This window comes from Mesocricetus auratus, unplaced genomic scaffold (assembly GCF_017639785.1).
Source record: "Mesocricetus auratus isolate SY011 unplaced genomic scaffold, BCM_Maur_2.0 Super-Scaffold_100013, whole genome shotgun sequence".
Lineage (NCBI taxonomy): Eukaryota > Metazoa > Chordata > Mammalia > Rodentia > Cricetidae > Mesocricetus > Mesocricetus auratus.
In genome coordinates, this window is record NW_024429196.1 from 28,108,547 (window position 1) to 28,135,734 (window position 27,188).

The following is a 27,188-nucleotide window of genomic DNA, read 5'->3' on the forward strand; positions in this document are numbered from 1 at the left end:
CCCAGGGATTCTTATCCCCACCCAATGGGAACCCATCCTGGCCAGGTGTCCCACGAGAAGCCCGGCGAGCTTTGTCACACACATCCCAGTAGATCGCAGCTGGTAGATCTCACCACAATCCAAACTTAATCTCCAGCTTCTCATGTGTGGTAGGAGCCCCAGGAAAACCTCTCCTAGATCCCTCTGCCCTCCCCCAAAGGCAGGAGACTTGAGACTCTTCGTAGAAAAGCGCAATTAAAGAGCAGGGTGGGGCGGACCGCGCGGGGCAATACATTTTGGTTTTGGGGTCCCCATCCTCCCCACTTAGAAAGCTCTTGGGCAGAGATAGCACAAGTCTATACTGAGTCGACCAGGCGATTGCAAACCGAGAAAACAAACAGCAGTGGAGGAATTGCGGCGTTAGTTCAGTTGTAGATGCAAATGGGTGTTCGGGAACGCTTGCAGTGGGAACTTTCTACCCATCATTTAGGGAGGGAGTTGAAGGAAAGGAGGGAAGGGAGCGGCCCCAGGGGGGCCGCGTGGCGTGGACTGTGTCTGCTGGAGGAGGTGTCTCTGTATGCCGGAGCGTGGGGGTGGGGAGATGTCGCGTTGTGGGCGGAAGGAGTCTACCACGAACAGCAGGCTAATTGGCTTGAGACATTTTGCAAGCGCTGGAAAAGGTCATTGAAGGAGTTCGCTGTACAGAGAGAAAGAGAAATCTTAAAAAAAGAGTGCCGGGCATGCGCATAGAGAGGATGCCATATTGGAATGAGGCTGTAGTGGGAGCTGGAGGACCCGAGCGGGCGCGCTAGGGAGGCGGCGGGTAGAGAGCGAGTGAGCTAGGAAGGAGGGTGAGCGGGACTAGCGCCTACTCCGGTCGCACCCGGGGGCCAGGCTCTACTATCCGGGTCAGGACAAACTTCATCAGGTAAGACGCCACCCCAGCCACTGTCCCCTCGCCTAACTCGACCCTCGAGCAGATCTTTGGCCCGCAGGTTGAGTGCGCCGAAAGGCGTCTTTTTTCCAGTTTAGTTAAAAAAAAAAAAGAAAGAAAGAAAGAAAAAAAAGGAAGCCAGAACCAGCCTAGGGGTGGAGGTGGGGGAGGCGGGGGGTTGGGGAGGAAGGAGGAGAAAAACCGAAGAGCAGGGGCTGGAGAGGAAATGAGCAGCATTTGAGCGTAGCCTCTAACTCCTTTCCGCGCTCTGGGTTGTCATTTTTTTTTTCTTTCCCCACCCCCTCTTCCCCCGGGCTCCGGGCTCTGAAAAGCCAGGCCTTACGGGAGTCTGTCCGGAGTTGCAAAGTGACCTCGTCCTCCTCCGGGTGCAGCCTGTTCCCTCCCGCCGCCCACCTTCCTCGTTTGTGCACTCGTTTTAGCGACTCAGCCGCCTCTGCTACCTACCCCGCGTTCCCGCGTCTCCTTGGCTCTGGGGTCTCCCTCTTTTGGTGTGTATTTGGAGGTTTGGGGGACTGGGGAGAAGAAGGTGATGGTGGTGGTGGAATTGGAGATCAGCAGGGGTGGGGTGGGGGCTGTTTCCAAAATCGCGCAGACATTTGGAATCGCCCGATTGCAAACATTTGCCTTGTGCAGCGGAATTGAAATTGTCAATAGTAGTTTCGGAGAGAGCTCTAGCAAGGGCGATCTTTTTGTTCATTTTTGTCACCCTTTAAAGTAACATTCCGTCACTTGGGGCTTTCTTGTGTACACTCATCCTGCCTCTTTTCAGAATCACTAACCCGATTGAGCTCTGGAGTTTATTTATTTTGTGTGCGTGTGTGTCTTGCTGAAATGGTCTTTAAAAAAAGCAACGGTAGGAACTGCTACATGTATTTTTTGATTTTTTTTTAACCTGGAGCGGTTGAAGGAGATTAGGCTGGAAAAGGGAGAACACTGGGTGTGGAAAGTGGTTGATTCGCAGTGGCCAGACACACGTCCCCAGCCCAGTCCATACTTGTGTTTTCTTGGAAGCGCTACAGCAGCGGGGAAGGAGTCTTTAGACACCGTACCAGTTCCAATATGGCGGGCTAAGGTGGCTTTTAAAAACTGAAAATAAAGGTTTTGAGGTGGGAAAAAACCCAACCGAAGTTGCCACGCCTTAGTTTCGACTCCTTTTGGTTACTCCAGGAGCTTCTTTAGCGAATTAAGTAGGAAAAAAAGAGAGGGAGAGAGCTATTCCAGTTTTTTCCGTGGTTTATCTGTATCTAGTCCATTGCTAGAGGGTCCAGGGTGGAGGGGTGTCTTGGGCCCGGATGAGAGCATCCAAGCGCAACTGCCTCGTGTGTGTGTGCCCGTGGAACCGTGCACAAGTCTGTATGTGCAGTCACTAGGGTGTGTATTAAAGAGACCCCCTCTTCCACGTCTGTGTGTGTGTGTGTGTGTGTGTGTGTGTGAGAGAGAGAGAGAGAGAGAGAGAGAGAGAGAGAGAGAGAGAGAGAGAGAGAACCAGACTTTGCCACGTTCTGATGTGACAAATTGCTGACACGAAGTGCAAAATTCACGAGGGCAGAGGGGATGATTAATTTCCCTCTTTTAGGGGTTGTGTTTTCTTTTCCTCTCAGTGTTGTTGGAACAGGCAGAGCGAGGAGGTGCCCATTAAAAAGACTAACTGTCCAGGGTACTCGGTGAAATAGGGAGGGCTGCATGTAGTCAATGGCATTTTGTGTCCAGGGAGATTGGGTATGTGCCACATTTAGTGATAGGCTCTTGTTTTCCTGCACTCCCCGTAAAGGTGGGAGGTTGCCCCCCCCGGGGGGGCCCAGGCTTGCGGAGGATGAGGAAGCTCGGACCTCCCCCAAAAGGCTTGCCAACAAGGTCAACCTGAAGCGTTGCCAGGTCACTTTCGATTTTTCCATTCTAGGGAAGGGAAGGGAAGGGATGGGGAGTGAATTTTAGGTAAAAATTGACCCTTGCAACAGTTTAAGCACCGACTGGACTGAAGCAGGAGGGACGCCATCCATGGGTAGGTGCTCAGGACTTGGTTGTAGCCTTGGGGGTGTGAATGGAAGTTCGAGTGCTGGGGAAAGGTCTGCATCCGGGGTCTGGGTAGGTATGGGAAGGTCTCGAAGAGGAGTTTGGAGACAAAGATTGGAACCCCTCTGGGGGTTCTTAGGAAAACCAGTAAACCTGGGCCTAGGGGGGAAAACCACCCACAATGCATGATTGTAGTAGCCTAGTTGGGAATAGGGGTCCCCCGACAGGGGTCGCCAGTGTCCACGACGCAGCAACGGAGTAGTGTATGCGCGCGAGTCCAACCAGAAAAGACCCTAGGAGGACAGTGGGTGTAAGCCACACGCCAGTAGCTCTCGGTCTCTGGTGTGGGCTGGTCTGGGAGGGCATTCTTCCCCCAACAATTGTGAAAGCGCAAAGCCAAGATCGAGGAGGCATTTTTAAAGGATTGAATTAAAAACAAGACTGGTCAGGTCAGTAGTTTCTGCAACAACGTGGTCACCTGGCAGTTGCAGGGACCAGAGGGTAATTTTATTGGGCCACCCAGACTCCGTTCAGTCGGGGTGGGGAGTGTCCTGTCCGCTCGCGGTGTCAGGTGGGTGGGAGATGGGCATTAGAGACTCCATGGCAGGTTATTTCTTTCCACCTGAGCGATTGTTGACAGGCAGGACAGGACGCGTTTCATCTTCCCAAGTGGAGCGCGCAGTGCATCTCCAGAACTCCCATCCTGCGCGTCCTGGGGTGGGTGTGGGGGCTCAGTTGAGGTGAAGATACGCACAAAATGGTTCTGTTTGTAAACTGCAAATTCAACCATGGTTCCCTCCCTTCTTTCTCCTGACTTTGCCTTGATGAGGACACAGCTCATCCTAAGGCTTGTAAGCCCACAATTTTTGCACGGGATCGGGCCATGGAAGCGAGTACCCTGTTAAGTCTCAAGAATACTTCGCAGGATTGTCGAAGGGCCCAAGTGTTCCTTTTTCATGGGGAGCAGCGGTAAGAGGGAGGAATTGAGGTGGTGCTAGGGAACAGTGTTATGCGGAGGGGATTTGGGGCACTCCAGTGGCTGGAATGTGGGGACTTGCGCGCCTAAAAATCCGAGGGAGATCCCCCCTGGCCCTGTGAGGAGCAGCGGCTTGTGCTCCTTGATGTTATGTTAGTGCAGCATCCAGGAGCACCTGAGACAATGCAAGGAAGCCTGCTTCCAGAGACCGTTCCCAAACTTTTCAGTTTCACTTTTGGAATTTTAGGGATATTGAAGATTCGAGGGGTTAGATGGGATTCCAGGGAAGGTCTAGGGACGTTCCTGCACCTGTGGCTCAGTTTCAGGACTTACAGCCCTTTCCCGATAGCGCTGTTTTGCACCATATGCCTGGATATCCAGAGTTTGGAGCACCCAGCCTACAAATGCTGACTGGGAAGGGAAGGTCTTAGCCCCTGGTGGGAAGGAAGCTACTTTGGAGCTGGGCTCACTCCCCTTGTAAATCATTGTCAGTGTCTCCCACTCTCACCCCTCCATCCTGGTACCATAGTCCAAGGACCCACCTAACTACCAAATGAAAGGATTCAGGATCTATCAGGTTTGAGAAAAAGGCTGTCTTCCTTTCTGGAGAGGTGGTGGTTGAGCTGCTTGGTAATGGGGAACGGGGAGGGGGTTTTGGTGTCTTAAAGGAATTGTTGGCCAAGCTGTCTTTGAGACAAACTTCTGTGACTTTCTCCCCACTGACCACTGAATTTGCATTCCCTGGGGCCTTCCAAACCATGAAGAAATGCCTTTTAGATGTGTGTCTTTGCTCTTTCCTGGGACCTTTAATGGGCAGAAAAAATGTATGTCTCAGCCGAGTTCTACTCCTTGCAAGACTCATTCCTAGTCCCGTGTCAAGAGAATGTGGTGAGTAAGGATGGGTATTTGGACAGTCCTCATCTTAGAAAAAACAGCACCTACCACCCATTGCTGTGCAATACTAGCCTAGATTTGTTTATGTGACAAATTCAGTGTTCCCATCTCCAGTTAGGGTACTGAGACAATGAACCTCGCATAGTCACTTCTGCTGAGAGATATTACAGATGGCATTAAAAAAAATCTATGGCCTTTTGTGTAGGTATAAATAACTAGTTCCACAAAACCCACAAAATAAAACAAGATCCCTTTTCTTTTTTATCAAAAGCTGTGTCGCTTATGTTCATCGAATCCCCTTTTTGACCCCTCTAGCTGAGGTGGCATTTTCCTTTTTATTTTGTTCTTCGTGCCAGTAACACCCCTTAAGAACTTTGGGAAGAAACAGGAAGTATTAGCAACATTGCTCTGAGCTGAGCCTAATTACATGTGATTTTGGTTTACTTAATATAACATGCCTTTGAATGTAAGTCCATATAGCAAAACTCCAAACTTTCTGTGGCCACATTTAAGTCTACAAGTTTGTTTCAGATATCAGAGTAAGAGTTCTAGCTTTCTACAAGTTTTGTTTAAATGCCCTCCAGTTTGGTATAGTCAGTTTGGATAACACTTTTCTCTTTGTATTTCAGGATTTGGAATTTTTGTGTTGATGTGACAGTACAGGTCTCAAAATGAAATTTGTCTTGTCAGGAAGTAGATGCTCGTATAGGCTTTTGTCCCAAAATGATATTAAAATTTGTAGCTCAAAATACAGTTTACGCCTCATTCCCAACTCCTATATATCCAGATTGCTTCAATAGCAATTTGCTGTCTCCTATCTACAATTGGAAGAAAACAGGGAAATTATACTTGTCGCAGCAAAGCAGAAGGTCATCCTTGTGCATTAAGTTTGATAACCCATGAATGTCTGCCCAGTTTGAATTTAAGGAAAATTGTTGATGTGAGGAGAAAGGGAAAACTTAGAAGGCCTGATCTTTAGTTTCAGAGATGGCTCTGTTGAGCTGTGTGACCTGTGATGAATGTAGATTTGGTAGAATCTGAGCCTACTTGTCTACAAAAGGGCATTGGATTGGATTTCACTCAGTGATGTCCCTGTTACCACGAAGGACCAGAAACAAAGAGACAAAGGCTATGATGTCATCTGTCTACACTTACACGCTCAAGAGATGCTTGAGCTTCACATCCCCAAAGTGTAGTAAAATACGACTGGCCTTAGGTGACAGTTGTGTGACATAAGGTCTGAGAGCAGCTGGTGAGTTGTAGGCCATGGCACAGAAGTAAGCACTGTTATTGTTCAGTGATGTAAGAGCCACATGGGGCCTTGTTTTCATTTCTGCTCTGGAAAGTAATGAACATACTGTCTGGGTTTTGTGAGGTTTCTTTGAATACAAGTCTTGAAGAAATGCCCATTTGATTTGAGTCTACTCATTCCAAGGTCTAAAAGAAGCCTTTCCAGAAAGCTCTCTGTACACCATTATCTCAGACTTGCTGGGGCTTGTTTGGACTGCCTTGGCTAATGGCTATAGTGTGTCTTGATGACTAGGGCACACTGGTAGCCAGTGAGAAAGCGTCCACTGTCCCTGGGAGACTTAAAACTTTCTCTCTGTATGCCTGTCCTTTGTAAGATCCGGGCAGTTCTTTTCCTTTTGTTACTTTTTATGATTTATTTTATGTGTTTATACCTGTGTGTATATCTGTGTATCATGTGCAGCAGTCTGTGGAGACCAGAAGAGGGGGTTGGATCCTGCAGAACTGGTGTTACAGATGGTGGTGAGTCACCATGTGGGAGCTGGGAGCGGAAGCCCAGTTCTCTACAAGAGCAGCGGGCACTCTCATAGTTGAGGAACCATCTTTTCAGGCCCCTGCGCAGTTCTTAAGAACAATAATTTCTCACTAAGGTAAATGTTGACTATATTTAAAACAGTATAAGGATAGCCAATGTGTAAGATTGTGTGTTTTAAATAGAAACTCTGGATAGAACTTTGAACTTAACAGAACATTGTATATTTGCATTGTCAGTTCAGCTTTGTTCTGCAAAGATGCTGCCCTTGCACTGACCACCTTGTTATCCAAAAGCAATGAGTTAAAAGTGAAAATGTGCCACTATACATTGATAGTTATCTATTATACAGGATATAAACCCTGTGATAATGAGACTTTTCATCACTGACAAAATATCTGACACAGGAATGAAAGGAAAGAAAGGTATATTTCAACTCCCTCTTTCAAGACTTCTGTCTATTACCCTTGGCTTTTGTTTTGGAGCCTATGGTCAGACAAGACATGCTTGTGGGAGTGTGATGCAGAGGCTATTCGCCTCATGATATATATGATACATGACAAGTGTGTGGAGGCAGGGTGTGTGGACACAAGAGGCGGCTATCAAGAACATGACCCCAGTGACCTAATTTATCCTACCAGGCTAAGCCTTGTCTGCTACTGTTTCAAGAGTCTCTTCCAATAGCCCCAACAACCAGCCCTTGAATATGTGAGTTCCAGGGTGGGGGCACAGTTTATGCCTAAACCACAACATCACCAATTGACTTTCCTTATATGATAAGATGGATGTTTTCCACACAGACTAAAGAAAACAATCTATTGTTTTTCTGATTTTCTGGAAAACAAACCCCACAAAAAACAAAATACAAAACAAACAAACCCCCAAACCATAAAGTAGTTTAAAATAGAAATAGAGCATTTGTAAAATAATTTGTAAATTGTTATAACATTGGTAAAATAAAGCATATGTTGGTGACCCTTTAGGGGACAGGAAGTAAATTATAGAAGACTTGCCTTGGTTTTTACCTGGGAGAATGAGGAATGGGGCTTTGCTGAGTATTAATAAACTCAGATAGGGTCACTCGTCAGCTGTGCAGGTCACCCGTGACTGTGGTCCACCAAAACCTGAAGCTCATTGCTGGCCTTAGCGAACAGTCATCCCTTGTATAATTGACCTTTTGTTTTGCTTTGTGTTTTCAAAACTAAAGTCTCTAAAGAAAGAAAATCCAGCACATGTTGTCAGGTGCAGTGATAGGAGGAAGATGAGATGGAACTTGCCAGCGTGAAGGGATGGGATTTAAAGATTTTAGGACTTTTATTTATTATTATTATCATGAGTGTGCATGTGTGCCTGTGTGTGCGTGCGGGTGTGTGTGTGTGTGTGTGTGTGTGTGTGTGTGTGTGCATGTTTTGTGTGGAGGCCCGAGCACAGCTTTGCAGAGTTAGCTTTCTCCTTTCCACTGTGGACTCCAGGAATCAAACTCAGGTCTTTGGGCTTGGGCAGCAGGATGTGTATGCTGAACCATCTACACAAAGCCTATTATTTAACTCCCTCCCTCTGCTCTCCCTCCCTTCCTTTTCTAGAGTGTCCTGAGCACACCAAGTGGTCTTATTGGGGGAGGGGAAAGGAGAGGCTGTCACCAATTCTGGTGAAAGGCAGAGTGTGGTCGTGATCATGCTTAGGTGCACAGGCGACCAACCTCCCTTTCCTTACAACGGGCAAATTTTTATTCTGGGAGGTTTTTTTTCCTTTTCCCTCTGCAATTTTATTTCCCGAGAAAAGGAGATAGCAAACCGTGGCTTCGCTGTTCCCTGGTAAATGTAATTATTTTGTTTTCTTTTCCCCAATTTGATCAAAACTAATACCTGTACTGAATTGTGTTGCTGGAGTCTGAGTTTTAAGTGTACACCCTTCGAAGTCTCCTATTAAGTGTAAGTGAAATAAGCAACAGGTTTCTTTGCCAGAGAGCATCCTAATCTGCCTGCGGATCCCAGATGAGCCTGTGGGTGGATTGTGGATCAACCTGATTGTTCAAAAACCGTTCTTAGTGTAACCGATGCTGATTTAAATACCGTTGTTTGCCAGCTACTTTTCCTACTGAACTGCATTCTTTTTTTTCCTTGGGTTTTTGAGACAGGGTTTCTCTGTATTGCTTTGGGGGTTGTCCTGGAATGACAGTTGGGAGCCAGCATAGTAATTGCTCACATTTCTTTGTTGTAGTGAGGTAGGGATATGTGTGTCTGTGTGTGTGTGTGTGTGTGTGTGTGTGTGTGTGTGTGTGTGTGTGTGTGTAGGCTGGAGGTCATTCCTTGGCACTCCTCACCTTGTTTTTAAATGGCCTCTCTCATTGCCCTGGAACCCATGAATTAAACTAAGAGGGCTAAACTGTTGTCTCCATCTCCCTAGTTCTGAGATTTCTAAAGTGTGCCACCATGCTGGGTTTCCTTATGTGGGTTCAGGTCACTCAGATCCGAATTTTGCCTTGCAACACTCCACAGGTATCTCTCCAGCCCCTCCTTCAACCATCGCAGGTAGCTATATGGAAATTTTCTTGCAGAACTCTAAATCTCTGCTTCTTAGTCTGTCATGATGTGTCTTCAGAATGTTGCTACACCTCCAGGTTAGTGAGAGTTTATCTCCCTTGTTTCATAGGTGAGAAGACTGAGGCCCTCTTTTATTCTAGTACATTCCTTGCTATTCCCTTTTACCATGTCTATAAGGAAGGGAAGCAAGCATGACTCCTATGCGTTGGAGTGGGAGGGGAGATTTGAGAAGACTTCCAGAACAGCCCTTTTTTTTTGCATCTCAGAGCACAGCACTTGGAGGAGTTAAAGAGTCCATCTCATGTTTGTAAGTGGTATTACTGTGCAATTTGTCAGGCTGCACATGGACAGGTACAGCTATGAATGCGGCCTGACTTAGTATACACTGACCTTAATATACATTTCGTTCTTGTGTGGCTCAATCATGCGGCTTTTGGGTATGAGGGCAGTAGATGATAATGTCTTGTTGCAGAGTCAGGAGACTGGACAGTTTGTCTTCTGCCAGTTGCTGTACATTTTCTAAGTTCTTTCCTAAGTAAATTAGGGTGTGTTTTTTAAAATTTACTCTGCATAAATTTTCAGTTCTCTTAGTAAAGTCCCCATACATTTAAGTGATACAATTTATTAAAGTTTGATGTGTATGCAAATTTGTGTCTTAAACACACAAAGCCCCCAAATTTGTGTCAATTCCCAGCCAGATGGGTCTGTTGGTCTGCTTTCTGGTCATGGTTTTCAAGAGGCTGCTTCCAGAGTTGGTGCTCAGTTTTAATGTTCTGGTGCCTGTGGGAAGCAAAGATTTGGTGTGTGTGTTTATGTGGTCTGTGTGTGTTGTGTGTGGTATAGGAATATGCTTGTGTGGTTATATACATATGTGTCCAGGTCTGTGCAAATGCATGTGGAGGCCAGTTGCTGACTTGGGGTGTCTTCCTCAGTTGTTCTCCACCTTATTTTTTGAGATAGGGTCTTACATTGAAGCTGTAACACATTGATTCAGCTAGACTGGCTGGCCACCAAGCTCCAGGGATCTGCCCCTTCCCACTGCCACAGTACTGGGACTATAGTCCAGTGCCCCAGCTGGCTTGTTATATGGATGCTTGGGTTTTGACTCGTGTCCTCATACTTGTGTGAAAGGCACTTTGTTGGCCAGGAGATGTTTTCTTGTGTAGTGTAAGCTTGGTTGATGTCATCTGTTGAACACTGTTGCTGAGCATCTGTTTGGTTTGGAGTTCTTAGTTCATAAACATCACCCAAAACACTGGACCCTGGATATTTGACAGTGTCTATGCATTCCAGCTCACAGAAAGCTCTCTTGTAAATTTCTCTACTTTCTAAGTTCTCACGACTGAGTCACCACTGTCTAGTTTACCGTAATTGACCTGTGTGTGGATGTGCCATGTGTAGCAGCCAGTTTGTTCACTCACTTTGTGACAACTTGGGAAGATGCTGTAGTTTACTCTTTTTAGTATTAGTACAACTTGGGAAACCTTATATTTGGGGTTTGTTCAATGTGTCAGAATCAAGGAGATCACGTCTGTGCAAAGTCTGAAACTTAAGTTTCTTCTTGGGTCAGGCTTGGTAGTGCACATCTTTAATCCCAAGACCCAGGAGACAGAGGCTGGTGGATATAGGGATGGCCTGGTCTATATAGTGAGATATTGTCTCAGAAGAAAAGGCTTTCCTCCCCCTGAAAGACAAGCAGGCTTATTGAGAGGTTGAGAACTAGCTCCTTGTGGCAAGAGCACACTGGAAAGGTAGTTGGCCCTCTTTTCCCCTCCCCTCCTCTCAAACTTCTTTTACTTAATTTTAGGACCAGGCTCAATCCTTTGTGGCTTGAATGCAAATTTCCTGGTACAAGAAATCCTAATTTGGTACTGTGATGCCAAACCCTCTTGTACTCAGGTTGAATTTCCTAATTCAAAAATCTGAAATGAAAAATGCTCTGAAATTGAAAACTTTTGACAACTGATGGGTTACTGCACATGGGAAACTCCAGACCATGAAGCTGTATTTCAGGTACACAGTGTCAGCAGCCCTCTCTAATAGCCTAGCATGGAGACACCTGCCTGTTATCCCAGCACTGGGAGACTTAGGCAGTGACATATTGAGTTCTAGGCCAGTTTTGACTGAATACTCAGTTTCTAAAACAACAACAAAACCCCCTGATATTAACTGTGTGTTTAATGTGTTTATGTATGAAACATAAATTTCATATCTAGACTTGGGTCATATTATGTATTTGTGTCCTCCAAACCTGGAGAGAAATGAATTAGAAATCCAAAACACTTTTTGTTCTAAGCATTTTAGATAACAGATTCTCAACTTGTGTGGTATTTAACTGGATAGTTCACAATCTTATCTTTCTTTATGGTGAATAAATAACTTGTAACTAACTAGTTGATAAATGAATGCACTTTCACGTGAAAATACCCTGAGCTAAATGTTGAAAACCTTTCCTTCTCATAGAAGGCTGTTATATTTGCAGCCCTGTTGCTGTGATTAACTTCCCCTGACCAAAAGCAACGCAGGGGAAAGAGTGGTTTATTGGATCTTTAATTCCAGGTTACAGCTCCCCATTTAAGGGAAGTCAAAGCAGGAACTTCAGGCAGCTAGTTCCAGTCATCCACAGCCAAGAGCAGAAAGAAATGAAGCCTTAATGTTTGCATGTACTTGGTTGAATTTGCCCACTCATATAGTATTTGGGTCTCCCTTGCCTAGGAAATGGTGCCGCCCGCAGTGAGCGGACTCTTCCCATGTCTGTTAATTTAATTACTATACTTCCCTATAGACATGCCTATAGTCTAACCAAATGTACACAAGCCTTCATTGAGTCTCTTCCAAGGTGATTGATTCCAGGTTATGTCAAGTTATGATTAAAGCTAACCATCACAGATATTTCTTTTAAATTTTTGTTGATTATTTTTGTTTGTGGTATGTCTGTCTGTCTATATGTATGTATGTACATGTGTTTTTTTGTGTATGTGTGTGTGTGTGATGTGGAAGGTAGAGGCTGACACTTGATATGTTTCTCCCTCTCTATATTTTGAAACAGTGTTTCTGACTGAACCCAGAGTTTACTGATTCTTCTAGGCTGGCTGGCCACCTGGCACAGGGATTATAGACTTTTACTGTTATTCCTGACTTTGTTTTGTGTGGATGCTGGGACTCAAAATTCAGGTCCTTAGGCTTGCATAGCATGCACATTATCAACTGAGTCATTTCTCTAGCTCCTTGTGCACATGCCCCTCTGTGAGCAGGTGACTCTGCTCACTGTATAGTTCCTTAGCGTACATTGTTGAGGGTTGAGTTGAGGAGGTCCATTGGAAACAAACACTTGCTGTGGGAGGTGGTGGCTGCCTCCAGCTCTGGTATTTTCTCCTGGAATGCCTATTATTTCCAACATATCTTATATCCTAGTATTGGGGTATGAATCTGATTGCAAAAATATTAGCATTTCTTATGCTGGAGCAGCAATTTGTGGCAGATTTCAATCTATTTACAGTGAAAACCAATGAAGTCTGCTTGAAAAATGGAGAGTAAATTGCTGTCCTAATCAAGGTAAGTCAGACTCTGTGCTCATGGTAGATGGCACCATTCCAGGACCTTCTGCCCCAAACAATCAGGCCATCTCATTTGATGATGGGAGGAGGCAGGGCTCCTCTGTTCCTAGGAAGGCTGAGAGTTGGCTGGTGATAGCAGGAAGCCATGTACTTAGTCAGGCGTTATTAGCAGAACGAGCCAGGTGACAAGGTGAATATAAATAAAAGGGATATGGTAGCGCTTGGCACTTAACACTGCTTTTCATCTTCAAAGTCATTTGCAGAAGCGTTCTCCGCAGGCCCTTGCGATTCCTGGCTGTTTGCACTTGGCTTCTTAGGAAGAAGTTAGGATTTTTTTCAGAGATAAAATTTTGGTTCCAAACTTGGTTGTTCTTCATTTAGATTCTCTGAAATTTCCCCTTTTGATTGAAATCTTCCCAAAGGTCTCAGGTCGGTGTACTGAGCTCATTACAGAATTCCTAGTGTGGAGTGATATAGCTGGGATTCAGACATGCCGAGCTTCACAAGCCTTTGGTGTAAACCTTTCCATTTTATTTTACCCCTTTTTTTCTGAGTTAGGGAATAAAATAAATAACTTTAAGGTAAGCACAAGTCAAACGAGCTTTTGGAGAATAAAGCATGTAGAAGCTAATGGAAGAGCAAGAGAAGAAGCCAAGGAAGTGCTCCTGATGGTAGATTAGGAAGGCGAGGGTTTAATTTTAAAAAATGAAAGCAGTGTAAAATAAAAGGAGAAATGGCAGAGGTCCAGTCTTTTAATGAATGAATATTAAAATGAAAGAGAAAATGAAGGTGAGGAAATTAGCAATAATTCCATAAGGTGTCCAGAATTGAAGAAATTGACAGAAGTCAGTAAGTGCTTCCAAACCTTCAAATAGATTGCCATGAGACACAGTGTTGTGACATTTCTAAGCATCAAAAGACTGGATTTCAGATGGCATCAGAGCTCTCCAGGGTGGATGCTGGCAGGCAGTGGGGGGACACCCTCCTATCCTTTGAGGATAGATGTCTTTCTAATTGAAGATTAAAAAAAAATTACATTGTTTTTATTCATCTTGTGTGTGTGCAAATATGTGTCTCTCTGTGTGTATGTGTGTGTGCGCGCATGTACCACAGTGTACCTGTAGAGGTCTCTCCTACCAATCGGTCCCTGGGACTGAACTAAGGTCATTAGGCTTGGTGGCAGTTGCTTTTATCTTGCTAGCCACCAACCGAAGATACCTTTATCCACCTAAACTATAGTTTAAAATATGAGAGCACATCAAAAACATTTTCAGCCACACAAGGCCTGGAACATTCTGCTCTCAGTCCTTTCTTAGGGAGCTGCTAGGAGGATGCTCCAATAGCAACAGGGAGAGTCCAAAAGAAGACATCAGCAGATCCTGAAAAAAGGGGCTATGAAGTGAAGTCTCCAGACATCACCTATGCCCAGTTAGGGAAACTCCATGTGGGTTGGAGCAGACTAAGGTACTAGTGCACACTGCCACAAGTGAAACTTAATACTATTTCCATACTTAATTTATTCTTTTACTTTGTATGTGTGTGTATGTATGCATATGTGTATGTACGTGAATGTTTATGTGGAGGACATAGGTCAACAGTAAATGTCTTCTTGCCCTCAGCCTTGTGTTTTGAGACAGCGTTTTACTGAATCGAGAGAGCTCACTGATCTGATAGACTGCCTGTGCAGCGATCTCCAGGGATCTACCTGCCTCTGCCCTTAGCTCCTCACTGAGTGCTAGGTTACAGATGCCTGACACCTAGCTTGCTAGCTTCCTTCCCTCCTTATTCTTTCTTTTCTTCTCGCCTTCCCTCTCTTCCTCCCTCTCTTCTTCCCTCCCTCCCTCCCTCCCTTCCTCCCTCTCTTCTTCCCTCCCTCCCTCCCCTTATTCCCTCCCTCCCTCTCTCCCTCTTTCCTTCCTGCTCTTCCTCCTCCTCCTCCTCTCTCTCTCTCTCTGTCTCTCTCTCTCTCTCTCTCTCTCTCTCTCTCTCTCTCTCTCTCTCTCTCTCTCTCTCTCTCAGCATGTGCTAGGGATCAGAACTCAGATCCTCATGGTAGGTACTTTGTGTAGATCTCCCCAACCCCTATATTCTTTATTACAGACAGGAGCTGTAATTGCAGGTTTTCTTTTCTTTCTTTCTTTCTTTCTTTTTTTTTTTTTTTTTTTTTGAGATAGGGTTTCTTTGCATAGCCCTGACTGGCCTGGAACTAGCTCTGTAGATCAGACTGGCCTTGAATTCACAGTGATCCACCTGCCTCTGCTTCCTGAGTGCTGGGATTAAAGGAGTGTGCTACCAACGCTGGGCCGTAATTGCAGTTTTGCTGACTTCTTTTATGTTCTTCGGAGTTAGCTCAGTCAGTGGGTGATTTCTGTTCTGTTTTCTTGTGGAACTGGAATGTCTCGATGAACACATCAATGCATTCTGTAATTCTTTTTTAAACCAGAGATGGCATTTGCAATGCGAATAGTCTTTTCAGCAAAACTTTTCCTACTTGATAATAAGCATAAAAACATTACTCTATTCATTATACAACCATTTTTCCTACTCTCAAAGAATTGTTACAGCATGATAAAATGCTCTCTATGTAATGTTAGATGAAAATTGTGTTAGATTCTGAATTTTTATGAACTCACAAAATTATGCACCAAGAAACCATCTTGAGAAGATAGAAATACATGAAAATGATTTTCTTAGGTGTTAGGGTTAAAAGTGATTTTCGTTTACTGTTTTATTTAATTTTATTTTCCTGGATTTCTGTCAAGACTTTGTTCACAATGTATGCAGGAAAGAAACTGTAAACATTGTTGAAAACCTGAAAACATGACATGCAATTTGCCAAAAGAAGCATTTTTCAGCCATAGGAGAAGGCATAAAGAAAGCCTGGCGGGGCTGGGATGGTTGCTTCTGGAGGAAGGTGCTCGCTGTGTGAGCCTGTGAGCAGGAGGACCTGAATCTGACCCCAACACCCACGTGAAAAGTAAGCTGTGCTTGTAATCCTGTCTGGGAGGAGGTGGAGCCAGGCAGGTCCCTGGTGTGAGCACCCGTGACACCTGCTGTCTGCGTTTGGCTTCCATATGCGTGTGCACACACGTATACTTATTTCCATATCCTTGTACACACACATGCATGTGCACACACACACACACACACACACTCACAGAAAGAAAGGCTTGGAGTGAGGTGAGGATTAAATCTCCCACTCATCCTGGGGATTTTCACCTTGTTGCCAATATCGTTCCCTTTGAGATCTATTTACAATGATCCATTTGTTGCCTTTACATCAATGTCTGACTTAGAGATTACCCTTCCATGGTGTCTTGTGAGATACAAATGAATACAGAGTTGAATCACTGTGGAGTCACAGACTTTAGCAATGCCTCCCCCACCCCTTTGGTAGGTGTCACCGAAGCCACTGGTACCTGATTTATTAATAGATACATTCAGTCCCCCTCCCTGTTTTCAGAAAAGCTATGTGTCTGACAAGATTTCCAGGTGGGGTGCTTTATCTTTTGAATTTACAAATAAATAAGAGAAGTAGTTGTAGTCTTAGTGTAACACAATAGATTGGATTCCAAGATTGCTTCTCCTTTGACATTGTGCCCACACCCTTGACAATGGTCTAGTATTAGAGAAAGCTTGTCGCATGTTACCGGAGAGGGAAATGGGATTGTTTGTAGTTTCTTAGGCTTTGAAATCCCTAGTTCTCTTTTAACAAGCTTGACAGTATTAAATTAAATGACTAGTTTCTTTAAGAGAGCCAAGAAACAGTGATGGATTGGATTAGGGTGTGTTCCAGAGTCCCAAATGTAGGTTCCTAGTGCTGGGGTGTCTAGTACGAAATCAGTGGATAAATGTGTGTTTGTGTGTGTGAGTACATGAGCATGTACACACTTTGTTTTTTGTTCATTTAGTTGAGAGGGTTTTTTTTTTTTGTACAAAGTGTGACGTGCGGTTGAGCCGGAGGGTATTTATTCTATTTATTCTCTGTCTTGGAGTTGGGCTTTGGTTCTCTATGTTCAAGGCTGCTCAGTAGCTGTTTCTCTCGGTGTGCATTCTTCCCAGGTCAAGGTGTGTGCTTTCATATACAATCTTGCTTCTGATCTGTGTCTGGCCATTGTTTTTCTGGATTCTTTGTTTTATAGAAGTGTGTCTATAATGGAACCAGCATCCTAAAGTCAACATGATAAACCTTCTACTCTGACATCATATGTTCTTCAAGTTTGGTTACCAGGAAATGTCCAAGTCTGTCCACAACAGATTTTAGACATCAAGTCTGTCAGGCAGTGCTCTCAAGCTGCAAAATGCCTAGGAGTTTAAAGGGATTTTCTTCTCAGCTTCAGACTCAGCCCAGTCTCCAGTCTGAGCCCATCCCTGCCCTGTATCTACCTATCCTAGTTTGTTTGTTTTTTTGAGACAGGGTTTCTCTTTGTAGCTTTGAAGCCTGTCCTAGAACTTGCTCTGTAACCGGGTTGGCCTTGAACTCACAGATATCCTACCTGCTTCTGCCTCTCAAGTGCTGGGATTAAAGGCGTGAGCCACCACTGCATGGCTCGTTTGTGTTTTGAGAAAGGGTCTCAGGTCAGCAAGCTCCAGGGGTCTGTTGTCTCAGCCTGTGCAGTGCTGGGATTGTATGAGTGCCCCGTGCCTGGCTTTTCTTTTAAACACCATCTGGAGATTGCTTCTTAGCAGATCTTCATGTTTGTAAGGCAAGCACTTGATTAACTTAGTTTTCCCCCAACTCCAGATATTTAAATATCAATTTGCTGTAATTAAGCCCTGTGGAACACACCCACAGTCAGTACTTGGGAGGTGGAGGGAGGAGATTCATGAATTCTGGCGTCATTCTTGGTTACATAGTTTGTGATTAACCTGAGCTACCTGAGACCCAAACCCCCAGTTGCTGAAATTAAAATCCGGATCCTTAGTCACATTGTCTATATTTTGTGTGTCAGTAGCCACATAGGGCTTGTGGGTACCGTGTCACCAGGCAGGTATAGAAAGTTCCTTTGGATGGTGCTGACACTCAAAATCAATAATTCCATCCTTCTGATTTTAGAGTTTTCTGATAACATCCAATGAGTGTCCTTCTATGCTCATTTTCTCCCTGACAAAGGTTTGCTTGACTCATCCTAGAATTAGTTGTATTCTGTAAGTACACCCCAAATAAAGGAAAGAGGCTGGATGAGGCTAAAGGGGGGGGAGGTTTATTGTATTAAATGTGATTCAGATAAAATGATAGTCTGATGGAGAAAATACACGATTAATACTGAAGAGGCATCATAGATTCTCAGCCTTTTAGAGTTGAAAAGGATCTTTGATTGCATGTAATCAAACCTCTTATTTAACTGATGAGAACTCTGAAGCACAGAAAGGTTAATTTATGTCCCACAGCTTGATAATGACTTAGTTACTCTATATTCAAGCTAATGGCTTTTTCACAGGGTCAAGCAGACTTTCCCAGTAAGTTCCCATACTGTAGTTACAAGACTCCTCTGCTTTGGAGGTGAGAGGAGCCAGTTATGTTGCCTAGGCTTATAGTAAGAAAAGGAAGTTCCCCTTTAGAAGCACAGCTTGCTGAACTTTCATTATATATATATATATATATATATATATATATATGTATATATATATATATCTTTGGTAAAAAGAATTCTGCTACGTTTTAATAGGTGCTTTTAACTTTGACTTTGAAATTATAGAGTTTATTTAAAAATAGGAGACAAAAGGTTTGGGAGTGTAGCCTAGTGGTGGATTTACAGATGAGGGTACTCTCTCTTGCACTCTCTCTCTCTCTCTCTCTCTTGCACTCTCTCTCTCTCTCTGAAAAGGAAATATGCTTCCTCTAAAAATAGCTCTTTTTTTGTGAGTTGGAGGTGAGAGTTTGTTAGGAAGATGATTTATTTTTTAAGATATCCTGTTACCAACTAGGCATGGCCAACATGCTTGTAAACCTAACGTTTGGTGCAGAGAGGTCAGAAGATCAGCAGTTCAATGCCAGACTTGGCTACATAGAGAACATGAGGCCCATCTGGATTCTATGAAATCCTGTGTTAAAAGTAACAACAAACAAAAGCTTAAGCAAAATATCTTCATGCAAGTGAGTTCTTGTGACTCCAGTGTGTGTGTGTGTGTGTGTGTGTGTGTGTGTGTGTGTGTGTGTATGTGCGTGTCTTTTATTTTTGTTTCTGTGGAGACATGGGGTGGAATCCAGAGCATCCCATATGCTAAGGAACACTTAAGCAGTAAGCTAATCTCCAGCCTAAAATACCCCACCTTAATTTTGCTAAGCTTAATGGATCAGTCAGTTGTCACCAGTAAGACTCGACCTCCCATCCCTTTTAGAGTAAAATCGACTTTTAAATAGGAGAGTAAATAGAAATTTCTGTGAAGTAGTGTGCCATTCTTGTATTTAATGGGTTTCCCCCAGAACGATCTATTTCCACGGGCGACATTAGTGGCTAAGAACTGGCTGCATAGTGATTTATTCTAGTCTCAGTGGCTACATGCTGTGAAAAGGTTGTATTTTTTTAGGATTATTTCTACTTTGTTCTGCTGATTATGCCTTTCAAATGTTTCTTGAGCTTGTCCGCTGCTTTAGTTTTAGCCTTAGCCATTGCCTGCACTTTCTTGTTTTTATTCTGCCCCTCTGTTAGTCAGCTTTCCATTGCTGTGACAAAATGCTTGGGGAAAACAAACAAACAAAACAGAAGGGAATTTCATTCTGGCTCATAGCTTCATGGCGTGTGGTGAGAAAGTGGAGGCCCAAGGTTGTCAGAGGTCACACTCAATCCTTCTCCACCTCATTCAGTGAGTCATGGTCTCTCGGATAAACCCAGAGAGCTCTGTAATGAGGCTCATCTTGCCAGCTGGCTTGCTCTGGAGTCCCCTTTCTCCACCTTCTGTGGCTGGGATTATGTGCATGCTGCCATGCCCACCCTGCATTTATCATGGTCCTGGGTATCTGAACTCCAGTCTTCATGCTTGCATAGCAAATGGTTTAGCAACTGATCCGTCTCCCCAGCCTTTGATTTAACTTTTTCCTTTCTTTTTTGTTTCGTCACTGCTGTTGACTCTTACTCCTTGGTCACGTATCCTTATGTTTGCTTCATAAACATGAGCCTCTGTGCTTAGAGAATATTGGATGAAAAAAGATAATCCAGTTGTTTGGAGATGCCTTATATCTTTGACTGTCATCCTTGCTTATTCATGAGCAAGATGCCCAGATTACTGTTTAATGAACTACTTAAGGTGTTCTTATACTTTCTAGTCTAGAGCAAGCATTTTCCTCCTTTGTATTTTAATTACAATAAATTAAATTACAAAACATGTAATTTAATAGCCTGGGCTCTTTCCCAACAACGTTTGCTATGTTTTGATGCAACAGGTGGATAAATAAATATGCAGGGATTTGCTTTCAGAGCTGGGTGTCTGGCACTTTGCAGCCTCTTCCTGGTGATCCGAGCTGTTTCAGCCTTCCTTGCCATTGCACAAAAGATTCCCACTCCCCTCTCTTCTAGAGTCACTCCCCTTTCATTGTCAAGACTCACATTCTTTTATGAACCTAACTGCTTTCTAGGAAAGAAAACTTAGTAATACTAGAGGTAAGTGTATGTGGATGTGGAGTGTGTGTGTGTGTGTGTGTGTGTGTGTGTGTTAAAGAGGTGATAATCTTGGAGCACTTACCAACATGTGAGCTATACATTATTCTACTGCTAGGCATACTTGTACAATATTCTTTCTTTTTTGGTCTAGTTTTGCCTTTTTGCTGACTTTAGTTTTTATCTACATGTGTAATATACAAATTATACATATAATTAAAAATTATATATAGTACAATATGTAAGTACATATAAGTTAAAAAAATTTAGAGAGGGCACATGTGTCCCATGCTCCCCTTGAATTTGCTGTGAAGCCAAGGATGACCTTGAGTTTCTGATCCTTCTACTTTCCCTCATAAGTGCTGAGTGCTGGGGTTCCACGTGTGCACCATCACCTTTGGCTTATATGGTATTGGAGGTCAAGCCTGTAGCTTCATGCACTCTAGGCAAGCACTCTCCCAGCATCCTTAGCCCCAAATGAATAAAGATTTAAAAATGCAGCAGACTGGTGATGGTGCACAGCTTTGATCCCAGTATCCCGAGGCATAAACAGGTGGATCTCTGAGTTCCAGGCCAGCCTGGCCTATGTTCCAGGCCAGCCAGCAGTACACAGAGAAAAAACAAAACCAACCAACCAAACAAACATTTAAAAAGACTCCCTGGCCGTGCTATCTACCAGAGATGAGTGCTCCTGGTATCTCATGGGTTCTGCCATTATTGAACTATGTTGTAGGATTCTATGGGACCTGCCTGTAATTTTACCTCTTCCTCTTCCCAGACATAACAGAATGCAAGTGAGGAATGGCAGAGCTATTGTATGATGGCGGAAATTCTTACCCATTTCTAGTTTGTCAAAATAAGCAAACCAATGTGCCAAGGCTTATATAACTGTTCTTAGTACCAATTCACTGTGAGACAGAATGACTTCTTACAGAGCCAGGGATGCATGTGGGACACTGAGGCTGAGGTGGGTTTGCAAGGTCACCAACTCAAGGGACAGATGGCACGAGAGCCGTCTGATGTCAGCATGGTGGATTGGTACTTAGACTGTACTTGTTGGTGAAAAATGTGTCCATGTTAGTGGTGCTAATGACCTCTAGAAAATAGCTAGTTTTGCTGTGCTGTGACCTTTACTATTGACGCTGTGTAGAGATGAGATGTGCTGCCATTTGGCCTAATTCCTGGTATTTCCAGTTGGCAACTGCACCACCCTGCTTCTGAGATGTGACGATGAGTTGGTGGCCACTCTGCTAGGGTTCTGTTACCTTAGGAGTGCTGAATGAGTTAATTTGATGTATCTGATTAAAGTGCTCTGATCTTTTGTTTTTGGTTGTCCTTAGATAACTTGCTACAGGATGAACTAAGGGAAGAGGACACATCCTCGTCAGCATGGACAGACACTTGCCAGTTTCCAAGATGCAAAACTCATCCTCACCATTGGAAAAGCAAACCGGCCCAGCAAATGGAAATGGGGATCTTGATTCAGGTAGGATTCTGCTTATTGATTTTTCTGAAAATTTGGCTCATTGAACATTATTTTCTTGAGATGCTCCAGAACAATGGGGACACATTTCTAGAGCTCATCTACCACCAGTTCTTGGCATTTGCTGTCCTAGCCAAGCTATATGTCTACAGATACAGCAGCTTTCAAGTTACGAAGATTTTTGGGTCAATATTAATGTTGACCATACAGAGTGGGCTAGGTTACAAGGTGATGACACAGTACTTCTAAGTCTTGGTGCCTTATGCTCGTAAATGTCGATAAATATCTGTGCTGTCCCAACGGTTGTCATGGTGCTCTCATACTTAGTGACTGCACCATCCCTCAGCAGGGTAGTTTTAATGGGAAAAGAAGAGATGGGGGATAAGACATCACTGACAGACCCTCCAAAGTATGGAGCATGGCTTTGGAAACTGTGTAGTGTGAAAGAAATTTAGGTCATGTGCATTCGTGTGATGTAATTAGATAAAACAAAGCAAAAGCCGGGCGTTGGTGGCACACGCCTTTAATCCCAGTACTCGGGAGGCAGAGGCAGGCGAATCTCTGTGAGTTCGAGACCAGCCTGGACTACCAAGCGAGTTCCAGGACAGCCTCCAAAGCCACAGAGAAACACTGTCTCGAAAAACCAAAAAAAAAAAAAAAAAACAAAACAAAAAAAAAACAAAGCAAAAAAGAATAAACAAAAAACCAGATTGTGTTTGATTGGATTTTAATATTTAATGAATTTATAAGTACATCTCTAAAAATATTTATGCAATGGTTTATTTTAAAAGGATAGTTTTTTCTGAAAATAGAATTGCATGGTTTATATATTAGCAAATTAAATAAGGGCAAGAGAGCCATATGAATCATTAATATTTGCTACAGTGAATTCATACAAAACGTTGCCCATTATCTTAGGGGGGAGAGTTGACCATTGTCTAATGAAATTACCAAGTTTGTCTTCACTTTAAAATAACGGAGTGCACGTGTGTGTTTGTGTGTGTGTGTTTACTCATTTGCCGTGGTGCATATGTGAATGTAAGGGTCAGGCTGCAACTTGGAGGAGTGAGGTCTCTCCCAGCATGTCGTTAGTGGGGTTTAAACTTGGGAGCCAGCATCTTTACCTGCTGAGTCATCTTGCTGGCCCCATTTTCGTGTTTTGAGCAAACTCGTCAATGATGGAATCAAAATTTGCTTGATACCATTGAGTTTATTAGACTGGGTTTCTCCATTCTCTCTTTCTCTGCAAAGCTGTAGAAAGGGAATATCTAATAGGATAAAGGTATGTAGTGTGTGCTTCAGCATCAGGTCACTATAGAAGAGAAAGAAACTTCTATAGCCACAGCTGGCACCTTGCCTCCCTGCAGAAAAATGGAAATGCCTTTCTGAGCGGTCCTCACCCTGCAAGGCTGAAGGTTCATACTAACTGCTCTTTTGTTGAACTGTAGACTTGCATCCTCCCTCTCCCCTCCCCCGCCGTGTGCAAGCATGCCCATGAGGTTGACCTCATGTGTCTTTTCAAAGTGCTTTCCACCTTATTTATCTGCTTTGATTATTAATAATAGTTCAGGCAGAAGTTTGTGGGTCATGTGTGGTGGTCAGAGGGCAACTTTCATACTCACGTTATCAGACTTCTGCACTGGACCTGGGGGCTGAGGTGGGTCTGCTGGTTTTGCTTGATGGGCTAGCCTGCAAGGCTCAGGGATCTTCCTTCTCTCTCTGCCTCCCCAGCATTAGAATTGCACCACTCTACTCGGCTCTTATGTGGGTGCTGGGGATACGAACCCAGGTCCTCAGCAAGCATCTCACTGACTGGGGTATCTCTCCAGCCCCAACTGCATTTTCTTTTAATGATACTGGAGACTGAACCAATGGCTTTGAGTATTCTAGGCAGGCACTCTGGTACCACCTCCGTGTCCCCCTGCCACCCCCAGTCTTTTTTATGTCTGCTCAGTAATCTTGCACTTTGGAAGTTCCCGGGCATTTCCTGTATTTTAATAGTGCATCCTCTGCACGCATCACTGTCTGTGGCTGTGTCGTTTGCAATGATAAGTTTTCATTTTCACACAGCTGCCATATTTCTCTCCAGCATTAAGTAGAATCTGAAGCTCATTACTGATAATATACTGTCAGGAAATTATTTTTACTGACAGAATGCTATCAGAGACTGGGGGATTCCAGGTTGAAAACCCATGGTAGATACTCATTCATGATTTGTTCTTCACTCTTGTGTAGTGGATGGTTTAAATCATACAAGACGTTCTGATCTTTAATACTAAGGTTGCTAAATAATTCTAAGTTATGCTCATATTTTTCAGCTTCTGATCCACAGTCATTCCCCACGGTGCTAAGGGCTTATGTGTCCCTGTTTCTTAGTATTTCTGTATGTTTGTGATAAGGAGGCTTTGATAGTGCTACAATTTCTACAGATTAAATTAAAATTCTTACTTGTGAGTTTCATACAGGAGTACAATGTATTTTCATCATACCCACCCCATTTTCTGCCTCCGTTCCTTCTGTGTTTCCTTATTGCCTTTTAAATTTATGTCTTCTTTATCCATAATTATTGTTGATATGCCTATGTACCCTGTTGAGTGTTATTAGTGTTGTCCATATATCCTTGAGTGTAGCTGAGCACTTGGCATGGGCAAACTATCAGGGGGCTTTTCCCAGGAAAAAAAGTCAGACTCGCTCTTGGTAGACATCCACTGCCTGTAGCTCTTTAATTATGGGTGGGGTCTATGTGCCCTTCCCCCACCCATATTGGAATGTTAGATGGTGTGGTTTTGTGTGGGTAAGCATATTGTCAGGAGTTCATGGGTGCAAAGAGAGTCTAAAATTTTATAGACAATACTGACTGGCTTTATTCTCAATCACATGTAGTTTTGAGCATTAAAACCATAATAACATGGTCAAGTCTGATTCTTCAGGTCAGTATTTTTTCAACTTGTTGAAACATGAAATACCTTCCTTTTTAGAGTCATTTATGAAGACGTCTGGTTGTGCAGCTCACTGGGACATGCTTAAGGATGCTCAGAACCAGTTGAGCTTTCTGTATGTACAAAATAAGGCATGCTTGACATACTTCAGTGGGTTCTGAATGGACTTGTGAATTGGGACAATAGGCACATAAGTACAGTTTCTGTTCATAAATGCATTACTTTAGAGGCCTTCACATGTAAGTTGACTTAATCTTCAGTGCCCGGTAAAGTGACTGTTTTTCAGGTCTCATCTGGCAGATGAGGAAACTGGACAGCAAGGTGAAGTTGTGTGGTTGGTGTGTTGGAAGCAGGATTTAGTCTCAGGTCCTGGGGATCGTGCACTGAAATCACCAAGAATCGTGCCCTCCTCCTCCTCCCTACAACATGCAGATTCCTTTTTCTTCCTTTTGCCTGTCCTTTCTCCCTCTGTTACACGACACATGATGGCATCTCCTCAGCAAGTGACAACACTATGAAACAGAAGGGAGGGAGGGAGGGAGGGAGGGAGGGAGGGAGGGAGGGAGGGAGGGAGGGAGGGAGGGAAGGAAGGAGGGACGGACGGAGGGACGGACAGAGGGATGGAGGGAGGCAGGCATGTGACTGTGTAGGCGTGTCTGTAGCTCTCCACTGAGAAAACTGTCCTGTCTGATGATCAAGCGACAGAGAACTTGTCTGGTGGCTTCAGGGCTTTTCCTTTACCACTTAGTTCTGTCCGCTCTGTGCTCTGTCCTCTCTGTCCACTCTGTCTACTCTGTGCCTCTGGCTGATTTAACTCCTTGCAGTGATGAGTCTTCCATGAGATCCGTCCCATCTGAGATTGGACTGAACAGTTTTTTCTCTTTCACCTTTTGCTTCTCCTAAGGAAATCTTCGATCTTAGCTGAGATCAATAACTCAAATGTTAAGCCTGTTCTTGAAATAAGATGAAAGGACACCCCTTCCAGAAACAAAGAGAGTGTGTGCCTGAAGTAAGGACAGATAAATATCCAAGGAACCCCAGGTCTCCCCAGCAGATAGAGCACCCCAGCAGCACCCTGAGTTACACAGCAATGAATCCCATTGAAATTCGATGGCTGGACTTCTGGGTGTCTTCAGTCAGAATAAAAGCAAGCAGAACGATGTGGGGATGCCATGATAAGCAGGTTCCGTGACATGGTTTGCGCAGGCCTGCTCAATGTACTTTCCCAGAGGAGCCTGTGGTATTGTTCATGCAGCCATGGCCAGCCTCTGAGGAAAAAGAAGGAAGCAGAACTCGTGGAGTGAGTTTTCCAAATTATAAAAATTTAACAGGGCAGGAGAGGTACGTCAGGCAGTGGAGTCCTTGACTTTAGAGCAGGAGGACCCGAGGTCAAGCCCCAGAACCCGTGTGAAAAAAGCCAGTGTGCTTATCACCAGTGCAGGTGCTGGGGAGGCAGTTGGAGGTCCCGCAGACTTGCTGACCGCTACACTATCCTAACTGGTGAGAGACCCCGTCTTGAAAACAAGGTGGATGGCTCCTGACGTATGGCAGTTGACATTGACCTCTGGCCTCTGCATGTGCACAGTCATAGGCATACTCACATAGATGAACACACTGGCACATGTGCACACACAAACAATGTCTATGTGTGCTAAATATAGTCCTCTCCATATACATTGTCCTTGTGTTAAGAGACAGGGCTAGTTACGTGATTGTCCTTCACTTGCTTGAACTTAAGAGTTCTCCTGCCTCAGCCACCCTAGTGCCATGCCTGGCTCTCACTGGGCATAAATCAAAGAAGCAGGCTTCTTTTATTTGGGAGAACATGAGTCAACACTTAGAAAAATTCAGGGCTTTCCCTTCATCCCGAGAACTGTTTCTCATGGGTCAATAATAACATCCCCCACATTCCCTCTTCGAACTTCAGGCTGCAATTGTCTGTTCAGTCAGATGCATGGTGGACTGGCAGCGGCAGGTCCTGTGAGTTACTTAGACTGCTGCTCACAGTTGTGCTGTTTCCTCTCCTGGCAATAGGAGGAGCTACCAACATCTAGAGGTGTTTCAGTCTCTGCTTCCTTTCTCTTTCTGCATTTCAAAAGTTACCTAGCATGTGAGAGGTTGTCTTCTGGGAGATTGTGTCTGTGCAGAATCTGCCCGTTCGCAGATTGTATTGTGGCAGTTACAGACTTTAATATCCAGCCCTGGGAAGCCAGGCTCCCTTCAGATTGTAAAGTGAGCTGATTCCAGATTTATTATGAAAAAGATGGATGGGGCGCTTGTTTATTATATTTTTATTCTAAAGTCACTTGTGTTCCAGCTTTTCATAAGACATTCTCGTTATGTTTATTCTGGAATATTTTGGTCCACAGATAGGCTTCCTTTAAAAAACCAAAATGAGACTCGACGGCTGTTTAATGAATGTGCCTGTTTTCTTTGTAAGGTGTGAAATGTTCCTAGTAGCTTTTCATAGT

At 44.0% G+C, this 27,188-nt stretch overlaps 1 protein-coding gene across 3 annotated transcripts in view; it reads left to right on the forward strand.

The window, feature by feature from the left end:
* The first annotated feature begins 578 nt into the window (after window positions 1-578).
* The window catches only part of Sfmbt2 (Scm like with four mbt domains 2), a 185,475-nt gene continuing 158,865 nt past the window's right edge, over window positions 579-27,188 (forward strand). For 2 of the 3 annotated variants that reach the window (XM_005071721.4, XM_013114693.3), the window contains exons 1-2: window positions 579-907; window positions 21,636-21,781. In XM_005071721.4, coding sequence (XP_005071778.1) covers window positions 21,685-21,781 — 97 coding nt within the window. In that variant the 5' untranslated portion in view covers window positions 579-907; window positions 21,636-21,684. Of the gene's footprint in view, window positions 908-1,109; window positions 1,423-21,635; window positions 21,782-27,188 lie in introns of those variants that run through there. The other variant, XM_013114692.3, reaches the window with a different exon arrangement.